This window comes from Pseudophryne corroboree, chromosome 3 (genome assembly GCF_028390025.1).
Source record: "Pseudophryne corroboree isolate aPseCor3 chromosome 3, aPseCor3.hap2, whole genome shotgun sequence".
Taxonomy (NCBI): domain Eukaryota; kingdom Metazoa; phylum Chordata; class Amphibia; order Anura; family Myobatrachidae; genus Pseudophryne; species Pseudophryne corroboree.
The window spans coordinates 121200843-121225451 of NC_086446.1; the positions used below are offsets into that span (position 1 = coordinate 121200843).

At 47.1% G+C, this 24609-nt stretch overlaps 1 protein-coding gene and 1 pseudogene across 1 annotated transcript in view; both read left to right on the plus strand.

Annotated features, from left to right (window-relative positions):
* The first annotated feature begins 282 nt into the window (after positions 1–282).
* LOC135054941 (uncharacterized) overlaps positions 283–24609 on the plus strand; it is an 87214-nt gene continuing 62887 nt past the window's right edge. The window contains exons 1-2 of the mRNA XM_063958433.1: positions 283–333; positions 9648–9851. Of these exons, the coding sequence (XP_063814503.1) occupies positions 9657–9851 (195 nt within the window). The 5' untranslated portion in view covers positions 283–333; positions 9648–9656. The remainder of the gene's footprint in view (positions 334–9647; positions 9852–24609) is intronic.
* On the plus strand, positions 8799–8917 carry LOC134896182 (5S ribosomal RNA; annotated as a pseudogene).

Here is a 24609-nt window from a genome sequence, read left to right on the forward strand (position 1 = left end):
AACGTATCACTCTCTAAATCCTTAATGATGAATTTCTATTAAACAAACTAATGTATTAACCTACTCTATTCTATTTCTATATGACCAATACAAAAAATAAACTGATGATGCTGAGATAAAAATAGTCCTCTCACGCTGCTCATTCCTCCTATAGACTGTACTTCTACCATATACCTTAAGTGCCAGCCTCCCTCTCCCAGCTGCACCTCCTCTGTTACAGGTTGTTTCCTTACAATACAAAGCTCAGCTACTTGTATTATATGTAGTTAGTGCTGGGCTGGCAGGCAGGGAGACAGGGACGGGGACCGTGACTGTGCGTCTGCTGGACTGATAGTGAGTAACATACTGTATTGTATTCCTGTTCCCACTGCACTATATACAGACTCTCTGCTTTACAGTGTTTCTTCTTACTTAGGACTTTTTTTTTCTTCAAAGAAATAAAATATATATTATTTATTTGTAATTTCAGAAAAGAATGAATTGCATATCGCACACAAACAACTGCTCAACCAAACCAAATGTTTGTTTTTGTAGAGCACAACCTGTATAATAATATCTATGTAGTTTGTAAACGCATCCTGTTACGACGCACTGCTGAGAGATCTCCAGGCTGACTGCATCTTTGGTTAATTACTGCGCTCTGCGTTTGTTTGTTTGTTTGTTTGTTAGGTTACCTCTCATTGTAAATACATTTATAGTGGCTACCTTTGTATTTAAATTAAAATATTGTTATTATCTTTTACCTAAAAAAACAGGGTTTGCGTTTATCTATATAGAATATCCCCCATCTTGTATTAATATTTTATTCTCCGGACCCTTTTGCCTTCAAATTCAGAATATAGCAGCTCAAACACCGTTGGTCGCATTTATCCCTATCCCTATACCGAAATTCAATTCTGTAGCATCTTACCCGTGCTAAATATTTAGGGATTAGCTGACGCCCTACAGTATATTGTTTAACCACTTAACTGCCGATTTTTCCCTTCAAAAGCGTTAAAAACATATATTTTTTTTAATTTTTTATATTTAATAAAGTTGAAAAAGTATTTTTTCAAATATTTAAACATTATATTATGCTCATCTGCAGAACGGATCTCCTCGTCAAAAATGGGGGGGGGGGGGGGGAGACAGGGTGGGACGACGCAGCTGCATGAAATCTGACCATGCCAGTTAAGTGGGGGAGTGTTTATAGCAGTCAACACTGACAAAGGTTTTTATAGTGTTATCACATACGCCTGTAGAGCCATACTTTTATTGTCTTCACATTTATAGTAACCATGTTATAGTATAGGTCAGGCATGTCCAAACTGTGGTATAGTTTATAGTATGCTTAGCTGAATGTTTGCATACAAGAGATCCCGGCTATATTCTGTTTGTGCATAGTTTGCAATCGTATCTTCTGAGGCCCATAGGCTGTCTCTCTCTCCTGGAAAGGGAGCCTGCAGATCATCATGGAATACAGAACAGGGGCATCGGTAATAATGATTGCTGATTGTCTATATGGAGTCTCTTAGCTGTCAGTGACGGCCCAGCTAGAGGTGTTCACCACATTCTTCTATGTTATATCTATGTTATATTTGTTTAGGTCATACGGCAGATCTCAAGCCCATGTTGTTGAGACTTTCAGAGAGTGAAACTTTCTCTTTGAGTAAACATTCCTGAAGTCATCGACCTACTGGATCCATATTAAATACCTGGAGCTGGATCCATACAAAATATACAGAAACACGTGGATCCACCAAAAAAGCCACATCCATGAAGTCTACAGGAAATGTTGGGTCAATGTTAATTAAATGGAAAAGGACAGATCCACATCCATGCTACAGTCACACAAAACCACCCAGATCAACCCAAAACAACCCTGATCCACACAAAGGGGAATATTTATAAATATATTTTTACTAAAATAATGCACACCCTTTTGACATTATTTTAGCATCACTTAGACATATGAAAGGGCTTTTGGAGGAGACAATAATTATGAAACACAACTTATCTCCATTCACACATATTGGTGAGCTCCTTCTCTGTGACCTGATCAGCTGAGATGCCTGCTTGCTGTGATTTTCACTGCACAGATCAGCTGATTGGGGCACAGAGAAGGAGCCCACCTATCATCAAACCTGGCAAAGGTAAGTTTTATTTCATGTATTTTCCATTATAACTAGAGGGAAAGGAGAGGAGTCAGGGTAGACAGGCAGCAGCAGGGCCGGACTGGCCATCTGGCACTTCTGGCAAATGCCAGAAGGGCCGATGGCCACTTGGGCCGGTCCAGCGGTCACTGAGACACGCTGCCGCTCAGTCCGGCGGCAGCATGTCTCAGCTGTCAGGAGAGGAGAGCAGAGCTCCCGCCAGCGCGGCTGTGTCTGGTGCTGCGGCGGCTTCGTTCAAACCAGCCAATCAGAAGCCGCCGGTCTGCGAGCTCTGATTGGCTCACGAACCGGCGGCTGGTTTGAACGAATCCGCCGCAGCACCAGACACAGCCGCGCTGGCGGGCGCTCTGCTCTCCTGATTCACCCCTGTCCCTCACAGCCCGGAGGAGCAGCAGCAGCAGCAGTGCAGCAGCGGTAAGTAGCTGCAGCACTGGCTGCTGTGGGGACAATTGTATATCTGGCACTGTGGGGGGCAATTGGCTGGCACTGTGGGGCATTTGTATACCTGGCACTGTGGGGGCAATTGTTTACCTGGCACTGTGGGGGCATTTGTATACCTGGCACTGTGGGGGCATTTGTATACCTGGCACTGTGGGGGCAATTGTTTACCTGGCACTGTGGGGGCAATTGTATACCTGGCACTGTGGGGGCAATTGTTTACCTGGCACTGTGGGGGCATTTGTATACCTGGCACTGTGGGGGCATTTGTATACCAGTCACTGTGGGGGCAATTGTATACCTGGCACTGTGGGGGCAATTGTTTACCTGGCACTGTGGGGGCAATTGTATACCTGGCACTGTGGGGGCAATTGTATACCTGGCACTGTGGGGGCAATTGTTTACCTGGCACTGTGGGGGCATTTGTTTACCTGGCACTGTGGGGGCATTTGTATACCTGACACTGTGGGGGCATTTGTATACCTGGCACTGTGGGGGCATTTGTATACCTGGCACTGTGGGGGCAATTGTGGATCTGGCACTGCACTATTGGGGGCATATAATGTAAATTTCGGCTCATACCGGGTGCTGTAATGTAAATTTCGGCTCATACTGGGTGCTATAATGTGAATTTTGGCTCATACTGTGTGGTATAATGTGAAAGAGGCACCAGTACTAGATAGTATAAGGGGTCCTACTATTGTGGTGCATAATGCGTATAAGGGGTGTATGGTGTGATAAACTACACTGAAGGACAGGCCCCCTTTTGAGTGGCCACGCCCCCTTTTCCGGAGCGCGCGCACCTTCGGCGCGCGCTTATTTACAAACTTCACATTTACATACCCCCACTTAAAAATTTCCACTTCAACCACAGATTGTGTGTATTTTAATAGAAAATGATGTACGCTTGTATGTTGTTAGAATATTAATTATATTTGTAAGAGCATAGACTAATAAGTGGGAGGAGTCAGGAATAGTAAGGGGAGGAGTCACAAAGGTGGGCCTGTGTGCTTCAAAAATGCCAGGGCCTATTTTTAGTCCCAGTCCGGCCCTGGGCAGCAGCATATCCAAGTGTTGGGGCAGATGCATCAGGGAGAGGGGGCACAGAGGAGAGAAAGAGGACTAGAGGCAGGAGCAGGGGGGCAGCAGGGGCAGGAGTACAAACGGAGGGGTAGCCGGGGCATGCGCAGACACATTCTCAGGGTACTTTCTGCATAACATACAGTATCTTAAGAAATGCAGGAAGAGGATTCGAAGGAAAGAGATTTTTCTCAAGCTTTGTCCTGGCATGCAAATTTGAATACATACGCAAGATATTTTCAAATAATGTGTAGACACATTTGTTGCATCACAACAGCATCTAAAATGCGGATTGTAATAAATATAGTATGCCCTAAATCACACAAGCACATTCTGATTCAACCTAACTTCACACAGTACAGTATTTGCACTACTCTACAAGTGTGCTACAGCTTTGCTGCATTTGTCACTGCTTGCTGTAGCATTGTGGCATGCCGCGTGCATTCGCATCGCATCCGCCTCCCATTGAACTCAAGGGGTATGGGTGCGCATGCACCCAATGGTTCCCATTGCAGTGTAGTGTATGACTCAGGGGGCATTGCGTGCAGTAATGCAGGCACAGTGTATAGCATAGCCCCTCTATACCGCATCACAGCAACAACTTATGAGGACACATCTGTAGTGTTGACAGGGCCGTCTTTTCGTATGGGCTCAGTGGGCTCTTTCCCAAGGGCCCCAGGAGTATAAGGGGTCTAGGCTGATAGCTGAGGGTCCCCTCTTTCCAGGGGTACCAGATTTTTGAAAATTGGCCCTGGGGAACTGGAGATATCCGACTTGAAAGCAGTGGTCCCCATCCAAGCCTGTTAATTGCTCTTCCCAGCCAGATATCTCGGGTTCTGTCTGATTTAGAGTTTTTATAATCCAAAAGCTGGGACTCTCCCCTTTTGGTGGACATTAGCAGCTTGTCTCTACTATACCCAGAACCAGAGATATCAGCCTTCAACCAGCTGGTCCCTGCTCCAGCTCCACAGGCCTAATATGCAGTTTTAGATTTCGTAGGGGAATTGTTCTGGCTCCTGAACTCTGATCCCCAAGTCCCCAGAACCCTCTGAAAGGTGAGACTCTCTAGGTTATTATCCCATTCAAAGCTAAGAAATCTATTTCCAGGAACATGAGATATCTGCAGTCAAGCAGGCTGCCCTCCTACCAGAAAATGATACATTTTAAGCCCACTCCATTATCCACCCCTCCCCTACGTATTAAACACCCCCTACCACCCTGGAAGTCATGTACCAGGGCGTCTTCATTCAGCCCATGCCCCCTTCTACAGTTTAGTCCCATCTGTGCAGTTAAGGAGTAATAAGCAGAAATTACTGCTCCATGTCTTACATGCTGAGCGGAAGATAGAACACCCCCTACCGACCATGGGACTTCAAAGCTGCCGCTGATAGCACCCCCCACCACTACCGCTGGAGGATGGGTAGGGGGCCCAGTACATTGCTGTGCCCAGGGGCCTACACTGTTGTTAAGATGGCCCTGAGTGTGGAGCCAGCTTTTTGTGTGTGTTTAATGTAATCAGGCCTTTTCTATATATTTATGTATGTATCCAGCCTACTCTTATATTTAGTATGGATCTGGATTTTATCCTCTTCCGATATTGCGGAAGTAATAATGTCTAACTTATGAAACCAGCTATAGTACCAGTGAAATAAAACATTTTAGAAGGACCTTGAGCTAGGCTGACCATACTAGCCCTTTAAACTGGGACACTCATGAATTACACAGGTTCTGTGGCTGATTAAAACCAGGTGACATGCAGGCTTGAAGTCAGCCAGCCACAGAACCTGTGTAATTCATGAGTGTCCCAGTTTAAAGGGCTAGTATGGACAGCCTAGCTAAGCAATAAAAATACCAGGTGTGTGGGTGTCAGTATTTGTAGGTGGGATATTATCTCCAAGATGTTGCATATTTACTCATATCTTTATTATTTTTACTGATGGTGGAAATACCTTGACTAGGATGTGCAATGCTGCACTGCGAGATGACAGCCATATAGTGCCCTGGGCTGGATTAAGAAGTACTGTGTGGTAGGCCTCCTTAACAAAGGGATATGTTTATTAGTTGGAACAAGTCCTGCATTGTTGCACGCAGTGCCTCCTGATGATTGACAGGTTGCTGTCATTTGGGGGCAGGGAGTGGGTGGAGCAGGGCACATTCCCGAAAATGGGAGAGTGTTGCCCTGTTTTCTGAGAGTGATAAGGCCAGGGTGTGCATCTTCCAATGCTGATTTCCTGGCCTCAGCTATGGATCTGTGAGGGCCAATCTGAGTAACCTCGGGGATGCTCAGATGGGCGATGGTCTCACGGATGATCCGATGCTGCATCTTAGCTCATATCGCTCGGATCTGCGGTGCCGGCAGGAGGCATCTTTTTCCATCATACACCTCCTGCTGCATTATCATAGTTTCACATCGCTGATGTGTGCGTCTCTGCATCTGGGCCATTGTTTGTAGTTTTGAGTTATATGCTTATCAGTGCTATAGTGTGTGATGTGTTATTGCTTCCTGCGGTTATACTTGTAGCCACAGTATCTTCCACATGTGTCCAGTTATAGCTTTGTTTGAATTTACAGCATACTTGCCTACCCTCCTGCTCCTCACAATCGGGTGGCGCTCCCGGCACCCCAGAAAGGTGGGTAAGTATCCCACTTTCCCCACTCTCAGCTCCCCACAACCCCCCACAGCTGCCCATGACAGAGTATGAGTGGTGGTCCGAGGGGGACCCTATGAGGCAATCCGTGCTTAATCGTATACACATCGTAGCCTCACTGCCTACTACAGTGCCTGCTTTTTCGCCACTGCATAGCAGGGGGTGAAGTTACGATGATGAAATCATGATGCCAGGCCTACCAGACAGCCCTCCTTCTTGCCGGCCATGCACCTTTAGTGTAGATCATTAGATCTACACTAAACAGGTCTACAGTCAATAGACCTACCACTAATAGTGTACATGCATTAGGTCGACAGGGTCAAAAGATCGACATGGAATAGGTAGACATTAGAAATGGTCAACAGGAAATGGTCAACAGGTTCAAGACATCTACATGGTCAAAAGGTCGACATGGAAATGGTTGAAACAAAAAAAGGTTGATGCAATTTTTGGGGGGTGGGGGAGGGTTGTTTTAACAATTTTCTGCCACAAAAAAAGCCCCATTAGTGTCAGTGTCCCCTCGCATGGTTACTATTCCCAATCATAGTCCACGTGGATGGTAAATTAATGAAAAGTTGAAAAAAAAATGACAACTTGGGGTATATTTACTAAGGTCCCGATTTTGACCGAGATGCCGTTTTTTCATCAAAGTGTCATCTCGGTAATTTACTAAGCAAAAATCACGGCAGTGATGAGGGCATTCGTAATATTTTGGAAGTCCTAGGAAAAAAATCACGAATCAATACACCATCGGTCAAATACGCCTGCAATTTGCTAGAAATCGGGAATTTACTAAAAAGTGCAAAACACAAACACTGCCGACAATAGCCAAACACTGCCGTGATAAAATACAAATCGTGAAAAAGTGCTAAAAAAAAACAGACCTGCTTTTTTATCCCGTGTTTGTATAGGCATGCACGGATCCATGAGATCCGTGCATGTTTTTCAGTGGGAACGGGGGGAAATGTTATAAATTTTCTGAAAAAATATTGCGTGGGGTCCCCCCTCCTAAGGCAAACCAGCCTCGGGCTCTTTGAGCCGATCCTGGTTGCAGAAATATGGGAAAAAAATGGACAGGGGTTCCCCCATATTTAAGCAACCAGCATCGGGCTCTGCGCCTGGTCCTGGTTCCAAAAATACGGGGGACAAAAAGAGTAGGGGTCCCCCGTATTTTTGAAACCAGCACCGGGCTCCACTAGCTGGACAGATAATGCCACAGCCGGGGGTCACTTTTATACAGTGCCTTGCGGCCGTGGCATCAAATATCCAACTAGTCACCCCTGGCCGGGGTACCCTGGGGGAGTGGGGACCCCTTCAATCAAGGGGTCCCCCCCCCAGCCACCCAAGGGCCAGGGGTGAAGTCCGAGGCTGTCCCCCCCATCCAATAGGCTGCGGATGGGGGGCTGATAGCCTTTGTGAAAAGTGATTGATATTGTTTTTAGTAGCAGTACTACAAGGCCCAGCAAGCCTCCCCCGCAAGCTGGTACTTGGAGAACCACAAGTACCAGCATGCGGCGGAAAAACGGGCCCGCTGGTACCTGTAGTACTACTACTAAAAAAATACCCCAATAAAGACAACACACACACACCTTGAAAGTATAACTTTAATACATCCATCCACACCTCCATATACACATACTTACCTTATGTTCCCACGCAGGTCGGTCCTCTTCTCCAGTAGAATCCATGGTGTACCTGTAAAAAAAATTATACTCACATAATCCAGTGTTTTCGGCTCCTCTGTAAATCCTTTTGTAATCCACGTACTTGAAAAAATAAAAAAACGGATACCCGACCACGAACTGAAAGGGGACCCATGTTTTCACATGGGTCCCCTTTCCCCGAATGCCAGAAACCCACTCTGACTGATGTCTAAGTGGGTTTCTTCAGCCAATCAGGGAGCGCCACGTTATGGCACCCTCCTGATCGGCTGTGTGCTCCTGTACTGTATGACAGGCGGCACACGGCAGTGTTACAATGTAGCGCCTATGCGCTCCATTGTAACCAATGGTGGGAACTTTCAGGTCAGCGGTTGACCGAAAGTGACCTCACCGCTGACCTGAAAGACCCTGCGCAGGGGGTACTTTTATATCTCAGTTGCTCCTGCTTTAATATCTTTATTACTAATATCCTTAAAAAATCTTTTCATCTATATAGCATGATTGGTTCTTGTTCAATATTGCAATATTCATCATAGTGTTTTTCATATTTATGCAATCCTTTTTCCTTTTCTTTCTTTTTTCTCTCTTTCCCATTTTTTTCAATCATTCCTTTTTTCCGTGAACTCTCATCCACGATTCAGGTGACCGTGTCCCCCAGGAGACACGTTTCTCCTGTCTAACGAGGACAGCAGATTCACGCTCCTAAGATCTATCCTTTCCCTTTTTTTTTTCCCCCCATGCCTTTTCTCCACTCCCTTCTCGCAAGGAAACCCATTTTCTGTTTCGGTGCACTCTCATTAGTGGCACAGGACAAATCTTTCTACGACCATACCCCTCCGCTTATGCCCAATCTCGTCCGATCTTGGAAGCTAAACGGAGGTGGGCTAGGTCAGTACCTAGTTGGGCGACCCCTAGGGAATACCCAGTGCAGTAGGAAGGCTTCACTCCCTGTGAGATAACACTAACAGCAGGATCACCACTTTCACTTATTCCCATCACTTCACTGCGTCCAGATCTCACCTTGTTCACCGTATGCAATTTTCTCCAAGACGGACTCGAACCATCAGGGTTAGATCTCAGTTAGGGGGTGGTCCCTCGCCTGAAATCATCCCTATTCAGGGCTCCATTAATACAAACACAGTTTGTACAGATCTTTGGCAGACGGAAGCAGCATGGTACGTAGCTATCTTCCAATATGCATTTATCCAAGGATAAACAAGATCTGAACATTCCCAATTTTTTCTAGGGATTATCTGTCTTCTTCCTGGAATGCTAACATCCATTTATGCTAAATTTCAACACTGATTCTTGTTTTGTGCTGAGTTCCCATTTATTTTAAGAGTAGAAATAAAGAATTGACTATTTTTTATACACATCACTAATCATTAGACAACACGATACAACAAGAGTGCGCCCCAACAAGAGTCATACTTTTTCTTTCTCTGTTACATTTAGCCTATAGCAACCAATCAGATTCTACTCCTCATTTATCTAGCACCTTCTAGTAGATAATACCTAAAATCTGATTGGTTGCTATGGGCAACATCCTATCTTAAAGAGAACTCCCATCTTAGTAAATTTACCCCTACATATCTTGAAAGATATTGTATACATTCACTATTGATGTACTGAAGACAGTAACTTTTCTCTCAACTCTTAACTTTTAGCTGTACAAAATGGTTCCAGTCAGCACAATAAACACTGGGAATGGGGAAGTCTCCTGTGAGACTCCGGATGGAACCGTGATCAACATCAACATTAATCAGCGATCTGCCTTGGATAGTCTGCGAGCACTCCGGATCAAGGCAAAATCTCATACAGGGACAAAGCCGACCAGAGGGACTGCTCACGGGGCCTCTCTTTGGCTCGGGGTAAGGCGTCTTAAATTAGAAGTCTTGTTATTTTCCGGTTTTGATAAGTGTTATTAAAATATTGTATAGTGTGAAGACAAAGCATCAGTCACGACTCACTTACTCACTTAGACAGGCTGCATGATCCGGATAGCCGGTCCATGAAGCCTGCATCTGAGGACGCAGACTGGGGCCTCCGCTCCATCCCCAAATGCTGCAGCATGTCAATCAAGCTGCAGCTAAGGCGGGGGGGGGAGGGGCTGCAAGCGATATTGCAGGAGCCGTTCTGCACAAACCGTTGGGTTCGCTTTCAAATCCAAATCAGCCCGGAGTGTCAAGTGTTGAACACTCCTGTTCCTTACATTATAATGGCAGACAGCCAAACCTGTGATACAGACTATGCTTATTGGTTGAGAAATCCTTAACATCCAAAATATTTATGTGTGGACCAGAAGCCCCAGTAAGAGTCCTAAATAATGGCCATTAGGATATCCCAAAATTAGTACAGAGGTACAACATAATCATGTCACAATGTGCACATTCGTACTGCCATGATGTAGGTAAGGTGAAGAGGAAAGCGCAGCGATGTCCTTCCCCATTATGTGCACCGCTGCGTTTGGTTATTGACTCTTAGGGGTAAATTTACTAAGATGGGATGTTGCCCATAGCAACCAGTCAGATTCCAGATATTATGTTCTAGAAGATGCTAGATAAATGAGTAGAATATGATTTGGTTGCTATGGGCAACATCCTATCTTAAATAGAACTCCCATCTTAGTATAGTTACCCCTTAGATGCCTGGCCAGAACCATTTCTTTAGTTGCCATGACAATTTTTATTGACGTTTGACTTTGAGCACCATGACATCTGGAAACTGTAAAGCTGAGTTTACTACCATAAAACCAGTATGTCACGTTTCTCATGAACGCTGTAGCAGTAGTGTGACGCCGGCTGGCATTACGTGCATGTCTGCTCTAAATCTATAGTGATACCATTAGGCTGTTATTGTCTCCTCACCCACATTTTATGGTTTCAATTGTATTGGTGTTAGAAGTGCATAAAAGAGGCTGTATAATACATGATTTACAGTATATGGCATGGGTGTGGTATGTTTGGTTGCCATTTATCATGTTTATGTGAATCTGGTCGACTTCAGAATGTCGACATGGATGAACTGTTGACATGCATAGCATGTTGGCAGTGATTGGCACTAACCATGTTGACTTTCATCATGTCTACAAGATAGGCTTACATGTTGAAATTATAGGAAGGATATATTGGACATCATTACTTGACTTCCCTCTAGGAAACCATTTTTGTAGCTCTCCAAGCCCAGAGTTCCGATCAAGAGTAGCAGCCCTGAAGAAGACCTTTAATATGCCATTGCATCAAAAAGTAATCTGTTAAGGTCCTACAACATGGAGGAACAGGTTTTTTTTTAAAAGTAGTTTTTGTGTAGAATAACAGTAAGGAAGTTCAGTATACAGTACATGTTGATACTCAAACTTTCAATATGGAATTCCTTAAGACCCGTGTACAGTATGTGAGGAAGCTGGAAGTTTCTTACCTCAGTGGATCTTGTAAATATACAGTATTATGTCAATTAGCCAGGAAAGAGTTTTTAAGGTGATATTCAAACTCCATTTTCAATAAATACAGGGCGGGATGTACTAACCTCTCCCACTGCAGTATCTGGCTTTTCTCTGCGCTCCCTATGGGTTCTATTCATGAAGCAGTTGAAAAGTGTGGAGTAGTGAGCCAGTGGAGAAGTTTCCCATGGCAACCTATCAGCATTGAAGTAACATTTATCATTTGCATACTATACAATTGTACGGAGCAGCTGATTGGTTGCCATGGGCAACTTCTCCACACTTTTCACTGCTTCATGAATAGACCCTTATGTGTTCTCCATGGTTACTGGTCTCTTCTCCGCTGCCCGGCGCTACCCGTTGATCCCCCATGCTCCCCATTGTGTGCTCCTCTCACTGCAGTCTGCCTCTACCGCAGCGGGAGAGGTTAGCACATCCCACCCACAATATGTGACTCTTTTTGACGTTTTACAAATCTACTTATTCAGAGTTTCCCAAACTCCACCAATACAGTCCAGGTTGTAAGGCTATCCATGCTTGAGCACATGTTATTTAGTCATTTATTAACAGTTTATTTTATAGCGCAGCAAATTCTGTTGCACTTTACAATTGGACATGATGATTAAACAAAACTGGGTAATGAACAAACAGTCATAGAGGTAGGAAGGTTTAAGGAATTATAAGGCAGAGCAAATACAATTATTAAAAGTTTATTTCACATGTAAACAATATACACAATAAAAACAGTACTAATAATAAATATTCACACCTTCCATGGAGAGTGGATTCACTTGATTGTTATTGAACCCACACTTTTAATGGTATAAGGCAGTCACAGTCCATTTAAACATCCAGATAATACTGACAGGCTAAAGAACTTGCTAGCAAGACATTAGTATAGTCCAGGGTACAGTCAGTACCCAATTCACTATTTAGCTTAATTGGTAGTCCCACACCTTGAGCGCAGCAGCAACTACTATTGGTACCAAAGGAGAGTAGCTTTATGATTGTCTCACAACTTATGCATAAATGCATTGTATTCAGTTCCTCATACCATGCTGATGTATGCTCACCACTATGGGGATGTTGGCTGATCACCCACTGTTGCAATCGGCGGTGAATTCACTCTCCACGGAAGTTGTGAATATTTATTGTTAGTACTGTTTTTATTGTGTATATTGTTTACATGTGAAATAAACTTTTTAATAATTGTGTTTGCACTCCCTTATAATTCCTTAAAGTTTGCTTTGTATGTAGTTGAAATTCCAGATCACCTAATTGGGAGCTGCTATTACAATTTGGATACTCAGGTGTTAAAAAGGTTTTTAGTATTACAGAAAAAAAAAAAAATTTCCCTGCGCCTAATTAAAATTATTTTTTTATAGAGGTAGGAAAGCCCTCCTCGCAAGCTTACAATCTAGAGAGAAATAGGCATTGATACATAAGGAAACAAGGCACTATCTATTGCATATTTGTCCACTGGATTGCAAAGGTTCTTGGTGGGCTGGATGATGTCACATCACAGCAATGATGAACCATGGTCTGAAAGAAGGGAAAGTGAAGAAAGAGAAAATATGTGGAGGATATGTGCGGCCTGTACAGTGGGGATATAATCATAAAGGAAAGCTTATGAAGGTTGAGTGAGCGGTTCTGGAATGTGATGTCTGAAGAGGTGAGTTTTCAGGGAACGTTTGAAGGTTTGGACACTAGGGGGGAGAGTCTGATTGTGCATGGTAGGACATTCCACAGAGTGGGTGCAGCCCGAAGAAAGTGCTGCAATCATGCATGAGAGCATGAAAACAAGTAATGAGTGTGGATGAGAGACGTAGATCTTGTGAAGAGTGGAGAGGTCAGGTTGGGAGATATTTTGAGATGAGCGAAGAGATGTACATTGGTGTTGTATGGTTAATGGTAGAGATGAGCGGGTTCGGTTCCTCGGAATCCGAACCCCCCCGAACTTCAGCCTTTTTACACGGGTCCGAGGCAGACTCGGATCTTCCCGCCTTGCTCGGTTAACCCGAGCGCGCCCGAACGTCATCATCCTGCTGTCGGATTCTCGCGAGGCTCGTATTCTATCGCGAGACTCGGATTCTATACAGGTTGAGTATCCCATATCCAAATATTCCGAAATACGGAATATTCCGAAATACGGACTTTTTTGAGTGAGAGTGATATAGTGAAACCTTTGTTTACTGATGCCTCAATGTACACAAACTTTGTTTAATACACAAGGTTATTAATAATATTGTATTAAATGACCTTCAGGCAGTGTATATAAGGTGTATATGAAACATAAATGAATTGTGTCAATGTAGACACACTTTGTTTAATGCACAAAGTTATAAAAATTATCGTCTAAATTCACCTTCAGGCTGTGTGTATAAGATGTATATGTAACATAAATGCATTCTGTGCTTAGATTTAGGTCCCATCACCATGATATCTCAGTGCGGTATCTAATTATTCCAAAATACGGAAAAATCCGATATCCAAAATACCTCTGGTCCCAAGCATTTTGGATAAGGGATACTCAACCTAAGGAGCCGCGCGTCGCCGCCATTTTCACACGTGCATTGAGATTGATAGGGAGAGGACGTGGTTGGCGTCCTCTCCGTTAGAATAGATAGAGACACTTGAGTTGATTTACTACTAACTTAGTAATTTTGGGGAGCATTAGGAGTACTCAGAGTGCAGAGTTTTGCTGATAGTTACTAGTGACCACCACCAGTTTTATTTATTATTTAATATAATCCGTTCTCTGCCTGAAAAAAAACGATACACAGTCACATACCATATCTGTGCTCAGCCTCAGTGTGCTGCATGATAATATCATCTATGTATATCTGACTGTGCTGAGTGCTCACTGCTCACACAGCTGAATTGTGGGGGAGACTGGGGTGCAGTTATAGCAGGAGTACAGTGCACACTTTTGCTGCCAGTGTGACTGACCAGTGACCACCAGTATATTGTCTGCCTGAAAAAGTTAAACACTCCTGTGGTGTTTTTTTTTTTTATTCTATAAACGCATTCTGCTGACAGTGTCCAGCAGGTCCGTCATTCATTATCTCCTATATAATAGCCCTATTCTGTGACCTTGTGATTCATTTGCTAACGCTGGGCGGAGTCACAACAGTGGGCGGAGTTATTCAAATGAGTCACAGAGATCTGGCCAAATCTACAGGAGACTAGGAGCAGAAGCAGATAGCATGGGCATTGGGCATGTCACAGACAGGGCTGCATACCTCCCAGCTTTCTGCAGGAGCTTTCTCCAGGCAGAAGGAGGGAAACACTCGGCGAAAAGGAGGCGTGGCTTCACGGGAGGGTCCCCGTTTTTGTCAGTGAGGGGGCATGCCCAGCGCTCTGTGAGCTGCTGGCATGCCCCCAGGGGCTGATTATGAGTCCGGGAGGCCCAGGGCACTTGAGACAGGGGAGCCCTATCTCATTGCTGTGCCTGCTGGGGGTTGGGGGCGTGGCCTAATCGCGGACCGCGCGTCCACGCCCCCTTATGCAAATTCCGATTTTTGTTTTTATTTTTTATATGGGATTTTGGCCCCTCAGCTAGGGCTAAATCCAGAGGAGGTGGTCGCTCCACCCTACACACCCGCACAGGGAGAAGAAAGCAGGGAGACTGCTGCCTCCCTGCAACACCACAGACCTGCCAATATGCAGCAGCGTGTGCTGACTGTAGCACAATGCTGCCACTGTTGCTGGCAGGACGGGGGGGGGAGCTTCTGAGCTGGGACAGAGCTACTCCAGCCGGGGGGGCCTCTAAAACTGTGGGGCCAACGGTACGTATCCCCCGCCCCCCCCCTTAATCCGGCTCTGCTGCTGGAACCCCCCCATTAATCCGTACCCCCTGATGCCCCCTCTCCCTCTGTCTCCACTATTCACCGCTGCTCTGCTAAGCAGAACAGCGAGTACAGGAGCTTTCCAACTGCCCCCCCCCCCCCACCGCAGGACACTGCGACCCGCGGGTGGGACAGCGGGACAGACCCCAAAAAATGGGACTGTCCCGCGAAAATCGGGACATTTGGGAGGTATGGGGGTGTGTGAGGGGTATGTCATACAGACAGACGGGCACCGGCTCACTGTGTGCTTGACCCCCCACATCGGCATACTCAGCAGGGTCTCTCTGGTGCGGAGGAGCGTCACTTTCTGACACACTCCACGCTTCTTAGCTGCAGTTTGGTGAGGCACCTGCCGCTGTGCAGGTTCCATACTGCCTCTGTTATCTCCAGCCCCGGCAACCCCACCGCTAGCTGCAGCGCTGCCACCCGCAGTGGAGTGCTCCCAGCTCATTCACACACTTTAGCTGGCGGGTAGCGCTGCAGAAATCCGAGCTGCTTGCAGGCTCTGACCCACTCCTCCCTCCAGCCGCAGCGTCTCCTGGGAGCTAACCAGTCACTCCCAGTCTCCCCTTACCACAGTGCCCGGAAGCCGTGAGGTCCGCGCCACGTGCATGCTATGACCCCCTCCTCCCTCCAGCCGCAGCATCTCCTGGGGGCTAACCAGTCATTTCCAGTCTCACCTTACCACAGTGCCCGGCAGCTGCGCGAGGTCTGCGGTGTGTGACTGAGGAGGGGGGGAGGGATGCGGACTGGCAGAGAAAGCAGGACTCCAGCCTGAGAGAGTCAGCCATGCCAAGTCTCCAGCAGCAGCAGATCCCAACAGGTTGGAATGGAACAGCAGCAGCCAGCAGCAGTGACTCCGGTAAGACACATCTGTCTGTCACCACTGTTTTGTCCCTAATACCAATCTCTCCCATGCCCTGTGTTCTGTCATGTCCCTGGCCTTGCCCTGCCACCCTTATTCTGGCCCTTTCACCCTTATCCTGGCCCTGTCACCCTTATGCTGGCCCTGTTACCCCTATCCTGGCCCTGTCACCCCTGTGCTTGCCCTGTGAACCCTATACTGGCCCCGTCACCCCTGTCCTGGTCCTGCCGCCCCTACCCTGGCCCTGTCACCCCTATCCTGTCCCTATCATTTCTGTCCTGGCCCCGTCACCCCTGTCCTGGCCCCGTCACCCCTGTCCTGGCTCCGTCACCCCTGTCCTGGCCCCGTCACCCCTATCCTGGCACCGTCACCCCTGTCCTGGCCCCGTCAACCCTGTACTGACCCTGTCACCCCTGTCCTGGCCCTGTTACTGCATACCCTACAACTACCTTTTATGGCATGTACAGTACCCGCAGCGCCTCCAGACCTCTCCCCAATGCACCACACCTCCGCACCTTCCCCTCCACCACATGCGGCACTCCACCCCTCCCCCACATGCTGTGCCTCCAGACCCCCTACACCACCCGTGGCTCCCACTCCTCCACCCCTTCACCACCCACAGCACCTCCAGGCCCCTTCCACCATTCACCCCCCTTATACGTCTCCCCTCACACCTGCCCCCCTCCACCCGCAGCATCTGCAGACACCCTCCTCCATCAGCGGTCCCCCCCTCACCCACCCCTCCTCCACCAATGGCACCCCTGCACCTGCCCCTCCACCACCTGCAGCACCTCCGGACCTCCTTTCCCATCCGCCGCAACACCCGTACCTGCCCCTACTCTACCCATGGTGCCTGCGGTCCCCTACCCAACCCCCGGCACACCCGTCCCTTCCCATCCCACAGCACCTCCGGAACCCTTCACCCATCCACAACATCCCCACACCTGCCCCTCTCCCACCCGTGGCACCCCTGCCCCTCCCCCACCTGCGGTGCCTCCGGACCCCTCCCCCATCTGCATCCCCCACTCCTCTGCCCCTCCCCCACGCGCAGCACCTCCCGAACCTTCCCCATCCGGGCCCCGCCCCCACTTCTGCCTCCCCTCCACCCGCAGCATCTACAGACACCATCCGCAGTCCCCCCCGCACCCGCTACATTCTGTACATCGTGCCCTGCAGGTGCTGTTCACGCCGTCGCAAGGGGCTGCGCCTCCTTCACCATCGCACGCCCTTTCATTGTGCAATATTTAACCACTAACAAAGGAATGCAGGTAATACTCCATATAATACAAATATTAAACCCCAGAAAGGCATGCAAGGGTTAAGGGGGCGTAGCCCCTTGCGACGGTGTGAAGAGCGCCCGTAGGGCGCGATGAAGCACCTAGTATTATATAAATATTTACCTGCAGTAGTGTTATATTTTTTTTGTTCATCTCTATCATCTTTATCATCTCTATATTAGCAGACGCAGTATGGTAGTCCACGGCTGTGGCTACCTCTGTGTCGTCAGTGCCCGTCCATAATTGTATACCTACCTGTGGTGGGTTTTTTTTTTCTATCTTTTTCATACTAGTAGTTTAGGAGTCTGCTGACAGTGTCCAGCAGGTCCGTCATTATATTATATATACCTGCAGTAGTGATATATATATATTTTTTATATCATTATCATCTCTATACTAGCAGACGCAGTACGGTAGTCCACGGCTGTAGCTACCTCTGTGTCGTCAGTGCTCGTCCATAATTGTATACCTACCTGTGGTGGGGTTTATTTTTCTATCTTCTTCATACTAGTAGTTTAGGAGTCTGCTGACAGTGTCCAGCAGGTCCGTCATTATATTATATATACCTGCAGTAGTGATATATATATATATTTTTTTATATCATTATCATCAATATACTAGCAGACGCAGTACGGTAGTCCACGGCTGTAGCTACCTCTGTGTCGTCAGTGCTCGTCCATAATTGTATACCTACCTGTGGTGGGGTTTATTTTTCTATCTTCTTCATACTAGTAGTTTAGGAGTCTGCTGACAGTGTCCAGCAGGTCCGTCATTATATTATATATACCTGCAGTAGTGATATATATATATATATATTTTTTATATCATTATCATCTCTATACTAGCAGACGCAGTACGGTAGTCCACGGCTGTAGCTACCTCTGTGTCGTCAGTGCTCGTCCATAATTGTATACCTACCTGTGGTGGGGTTTATTTTTCTATCTTCTTCATACTAGTAGTTTAGGAGTCTGCTGACAGTGTCCAGCAGGTCCGTCATTATATTATATATACCTGCAGTAGTGATATATATATCTTTTTTATATCATTATCATCTCTATACTAGCAGACGCAGTACGGTAGTCCACGGCTGTAGCTACCTCTGTGTCGTCAGTGCTCGTCCATAATTGTATACCTACCTGTGGTGGGTTTTATTTTCTATCTTCTTCATACTAGTAGTTTAGGAGTCTGCTGACAGTGTCCAGCAGGTCCGTCATTATATTATATATACCTGCAGTAGTGATATATATATATTTTTTACATCATTATCATCTCTATACTAGCAGACGCAGTACGGTAGTCCATGGCTGTAGCTACCTCTGTGTCGTCAGTGCTCGTCCATAATTGTATACCTACCTGTGGTGGGGTTTATTTTTCTATCTTCTTCATACTAGTAGTTTAGGAGTCTGCTGACAGTGTCCAGCAGGTCCGTCATTATATTATATATACCTGCAGTAGTGATATATATATCTTTTTTATATCATTATCATCTCTATACTAGCAGACGCAGTACGGTAGTCCATGGCTGTAGCTACCTCTGTGTCGTCAGTGCTCGTCCATAATTGTATACCTACCTGTGGTGGGGTTTATTTTTCTATCTTCTTCATACTAGTAGTTTAGGAGTCTGCTGACAGTGTCCAGCAGGTCCGTCATTATATTATATATACCTGCAGTAGTGATATATATATATTTTTTATATCATTATCATCTCTATACTAGCAGACGCAGTACGGTAGTCCACGGCTGTAGCTACCTCTGTGTCGTCAGTGCTCGTCCATAATTGTATACCTACCTGTGGTGGGGTTTTTTTTTCTATCTTCTTCATACTAGTAGTTTAGGAGTCTGCTGACAGTGTCCAGCAGGTCCGTCATTATATTATATATACCTGCAGTAGTGATATATATATATTTTTTATATCATTATCATCTCTATACTAGCAGACGCAGTACGGTAGTCCACGGCTGTAGCTACCTCTGTGTAGTCAGTCACTCATCATCCATAAGTATACTAGTATCCATCCATCTCCATTGTTTACCTGAGGTGCATAGGCGTGCGCACGGGGGGTGCCTGGTGCGCACAGGCACCCCCTAATGTCCGGCACCCCCCGCACGTCACGCCAGTGATCTGACCATCGCTGTCTATGTGCTGCTGTTGTAGCAACACTACTACAGCAGCACACAGACAGCGATGATCGGATCACCTACTGCACATCGCTGCCTGTTACACCGCCTCCCGCTGCGCCGGTAAGACTCACAGACTGTGGGTGGGTTGGTGGCTGGCCACATAGCCCACCTGACGTCATGCTCCGACGTCATACCGCACGGCCTCCCTCTCTTCATCCCCGCCCGCCCCGTGCTGTGTTCCCACCGGCCGTGCGCTGTCCTCCCACCCACGCTCTCAGTCAGTCTCTCCACTCCGTGTGTGACCGGCCCTGCCCTGCCATTGCTGCACTCCCCAGGACCCTAGGACTCCGAGCCGCTGCTGGAGCAGGTGGGAGGGGAGGGAAAGAAAAAAACAGATATGTCCTTATGATTTTATATATTTTATATATATATATATATATATATATATATATATTAGCTTCTATAGGTGCGCACACAGGTAACTGCTTGTGTCAACTAATACAAACAAAAACACACACACACGTCTCGAAGTGGGCTGGTATGCAGCAGTGTGGCATACCGGCACTTCGTTTTCACTGATGTTTTATTTTATTGAATTAAAAAGAGTGCAGCAGGAGGCGGGGGAAGTAGCCAGACTGATGCACTAAAAGGATGCTTCTCCCGTACCTGCCCAGCGCCCACCGAGGGTGCACCCAGCTCTCCTTCCCTGCTATCGCTGGATCGCCACTGGGCGCTCATGTAGGGTGTGCCCGGCTCTTGTCCCTGACGCCACCGAAGCCTCACCAGGCATCCACATGTGGTGCACACTGCACTCGTCACTGCTGCCGGCGGAACCCCTGTACCTGCCAAAGTAGACTGGTAGGCTTTAATATTAAATTACAATTCCCAATATGTCCCTCTCCACCCTGCACCCCCCCCTCTTACCCTGCGTCCTCTCCCACCCAGCAACCCCCTCTTTCTCTGTCCCTCTCCCCAATATATCCTTCTCCCTCCCTGCATTACCCCTCTCACCTGGTGCCCCTCTCTCATCCTGCGTCCCCCCTCTTCCTCTGTCCCTCTATCCAATATGTCCTACTCACACACTGCATCCTCTCCCACCCTGCACCCGCCTCACCCTGCGTCCTCTCCCACACTGCACTCACCCTGCATCTTCCCTCCCCCTGCGTCCTCTCCCACCCTGCACCCCCTCTCCCCCATGCGTCCTTTTCCACCCTGCACCCCGTCCTCTCCCACCCTGCACCCCCCTCTCACCCTGCACCCCCCTCTCACCCTGCATCCCCTCTCTCACCCTGATTCCCCCTCGTCCTCTGTCCCTCTCCCCAATATATCCTTCTCCCAGCCTGCATCCCCCCTCTCACCTGGTGCCCCTCTCCCATCCTGCGTCCCCCCTCTTCCTTTGTCCCTCTCCCCAATATGTCCTACTCACATCCTGTATCTCCCCTCTCACCTGGTGCCCCTCTCCCACCCTGCAACCCTCTCCCATCCAGTGTCCCAATCCCCAATATGTCCTTCTCCCACCCTGCATCCTCTCCCACCCAGTATCCCCCCTTCCTCTGTCCCTCTCCCCAATATGTCCTCCTCCCACCCTGAATCCCCCCTCTCACCCAATGCCCCCGCCCTCCTCAGTCGTTCCTCCACCAAGTGTCCTCCTTCTCATCCAGTGCCTCTTAAGGATACGCCCCTTGTGATTGGCAATGCCCCTCTTTTGGCGCGCACCCAGGAGGCAACAGCACACCCTTTACTGGACACTATACCCTTTCAATTTCCATATCCCCACTTCAAAATTCCCATTTCGACCACTGTGTATATGTGTGTGTGTGTGTGTGCATTGTCAATATTGATTAACTTTCAAGAAGAAAAGCAATACCTTAAATGTACAACTGCTCAGGCCGCTGCGACCACTAAGCGTGTGTGTAAAACCCCTATGTAATGCGTACACGTTGCGTAAGCACGCCGTCACGCTGTAAGCACAAAGTAGCTACACGTGCGGCGAAATACACTTTATAACCCCTAACAGGAAAGGAATGCGACACCAACTGTATATGTAATGTTGAGGTCCAACCCAGCAACAAATATTTACTCAAAGGGGGTTACAACAGTAATACAATCACATAAGAGAAAATGCTACAATCAATGGATACATACGTTTGTTCGCCAGCGACACCCGGTTCCGGTCCTCAGTCAATCTGGATAGATGACCTTCAGAGAATGTGTATGACCGGCCAGGAGGCTTGGCTTTTATACATTAGTCCAAATCATGAAACAATAGAAGCTGTAATCTCTTCACCCACAAGTCAAAGGGCTGGTCATTTACAGTACAGGAGGGGTCATAGGTCGGTTTGAATAGGTGGGCGATGCCTGGTCCAGGTGCACTTGCAGATGTTCTCCACTGGGTTCCCGCCGAATATCAAGAGTACAGTAAATACAGTGTAATATTAATATTGTACTGCGCAGGAGCGTGCTACCTTGCAAACTGCTACCAGAATATTGCCCTTGAAATACTGTACAGCTGGATACCAAACACCACCTCCTAACCTAATTCTGTCCCCTCATATCCTGTAAAGTCGAATCCCTCTGTTGTTGTTCCTTTGAAGCAAATGTAACTTGCTGGTGTGGTGCATATAGGCTATGTGTAAATTATGTGCTATGTGAATTAAATATGAGATATGTCTTTGTGGCTTTTCCATGCAAATGCATATGCTACCGTAATTACTCATACCACGCGCTAATACGCATGACCATGTGAGGCAGTATACGCAACGTGCGAGTATGCGCACGCACGGCATAACAAGCACGCGCACGGAGGCCACTTGTGTGGAGTTTGTACGTGATGCGTGTGACCATAATATTTTTGACTTCGACAGTATGTATATATATAATGTGTGTCAGTGGAAGGCTGCGGCACTCATAGGTCTTGTAATCTGTATGCAGGTTATATACTGGTACACCTCAATTTAGCAGGACACTCCAATCCATATACATGTCAACGTTTTCTTTTATTACATAAAATTTTGTATGTCCTGACAAAATTTTATGTAATAAAATGAAACGTTGACATGTATATGGATTGGAGTGTCCTGCTAAGATGAGGTGTACCAGTATATAACCTGCATACAGATTACAAGACCTGTGAGTGCCGCAGCCTTTCATTGTCTATTTCTATATTACTGAAGCCCAGGAGGTGGTGCTAAACATGGCCATTAGGCAGTACTAGGCACGCTCAGTAGACGGTGCTAGATACGCCACTCCAGACGTGCACCCCCTAATAAAATGTGCTGCGCACACCTATGCTAAGGGGCCTTTTAGTTGTGCCTATTAAAATATGGAGAACAAAAATGTTGAGGTTCCAAAAATAGGGAAAGATCAAGATCCACTTCCACCTCGTGCTGAAGCTGCTGCCACTAGTCATGGCCGAGACGATGAAATTCCATCAACGTCGTCTGCCAAGGCCGATGCCCAATGTCATAGTACAGAGCATGTAAAATCCAAAACACAAAATATCAGTAAAAAAAGGACTCAAAAATCTAAAATAAAATCGTCGGAGGAGAAGCGTAAACTTGCCAATATGCCATTTACCACACGGAGTGGCAAGGAACGGCTGAGGCCCTGGCCTATGTTCATGGCTAGTGGTTCAGCTTCACATGAGGATGGAAGCACTCAGCCTCTCGCTAGAAAAATGAAAAGACTTAAGCTGGCAAAAGCACAGCAAAGAACTGTGCGTTCTTCGAAATCACAAATCCACAAGGAGAGTCCAATTGTGTCGGTTGCGATGCCTGACCTTCCCAACACTGGACGTGAAGAGCATGCGCCTTCCACCATTTGCACGCCCCCTGCAAGTGCTGGAAGGAGCACCCGCAGTCCAGTTCCTGATAGTCAGATTGAAGATGTCAGTGTTGAAGTACACCAGGATGAGGAGGATATGGGTGTTGCTGGCGCTGGGGAGGAAATTGACAAGGAGGATTCTGATGGTGAGGTGGTTTGTTTAAGTCAGGCACCCGGGGAGACACCTGTTGTCCGTGGGAGGAATATGGCCATTGACATGCCTGGTGAAAATACCAAAAAAATCAGCTCTTCGGTGTGGAAGTATTTCAACAGAAATGCGGACAACAGGTGTCAAGCCGTGTGTTGCCTTTGTCAAGCTGTAATAAGTAGGGGTAAGGACGTTAACCACCTCGGAACATCCTCCCTTATACGTCACCTGCAGCGCAGTCATCATAAGTCAGTGACAAGTTCAAAAACTTTGGGCGACAGCGGAAGCAGTCCACTGACCAGTAAATCCCTTCCTCTTGTAACCAAGCTCACGCAAACCACCCCACCAACTCCCTCAGTGTCAATTTCCTCCTTCCCCAGGAATGCCAATAGTCCTGCAGGCCACGTCACTGGCAATTCTGACGAGTCCTCTCCTGCCTGGGATTCCTCCGATGCATCCTTGCGTGTAACGCCTACTGCTGCTGGCGCTGCTGTTGTTGCTGCTGGGAGTCGATGGTCATCCCAGAGGGGAAGTCGTAAGACGACTTTTACTACTTCCACCAAGCAATTGACTGTCCAACAGTCCTTTGCGAGGAAGATGAAATATCACAGCAGTCATCCTGCTGCAAAGCGGATAACTGAGGCCTTGGCATCCTGGGCGGTGAGAAACGTGGTTCCGGTATCCATCATTACTGCAGAGCCAACTATAGACTTGTTTGAGGTACTGTGTCCCCGGTACCAAATACCATCTAGGTTCCATTTCTCTAGGCAGGCGATGCCGAAAATGTACACAGACCTCAGAAAAAGACTCACCAGTGTCCTAAAAAATGCAGTTGTACCCAATGTCCACTCAGGACTATATGACTGACAGCCCACTGGGTAGATGTATTGACTCCCGCCGCAAGAACAGCAGCGGCGGCACCAGTAGCAGCATCTCGCAAACGCCAACTCTTTCCTAGGCAGGCTACGCTTTGTATCACCGCTTTCCAGAATACGCACACAGCTGAAAACCTCTTACGGCAACTGAGGAAGATCATCGCAGAATGGCTTACCCCAATTGGACTCTCCTGTGGATTTGTGGCATCGGACAACGCCAGCAATATTGTGTGTG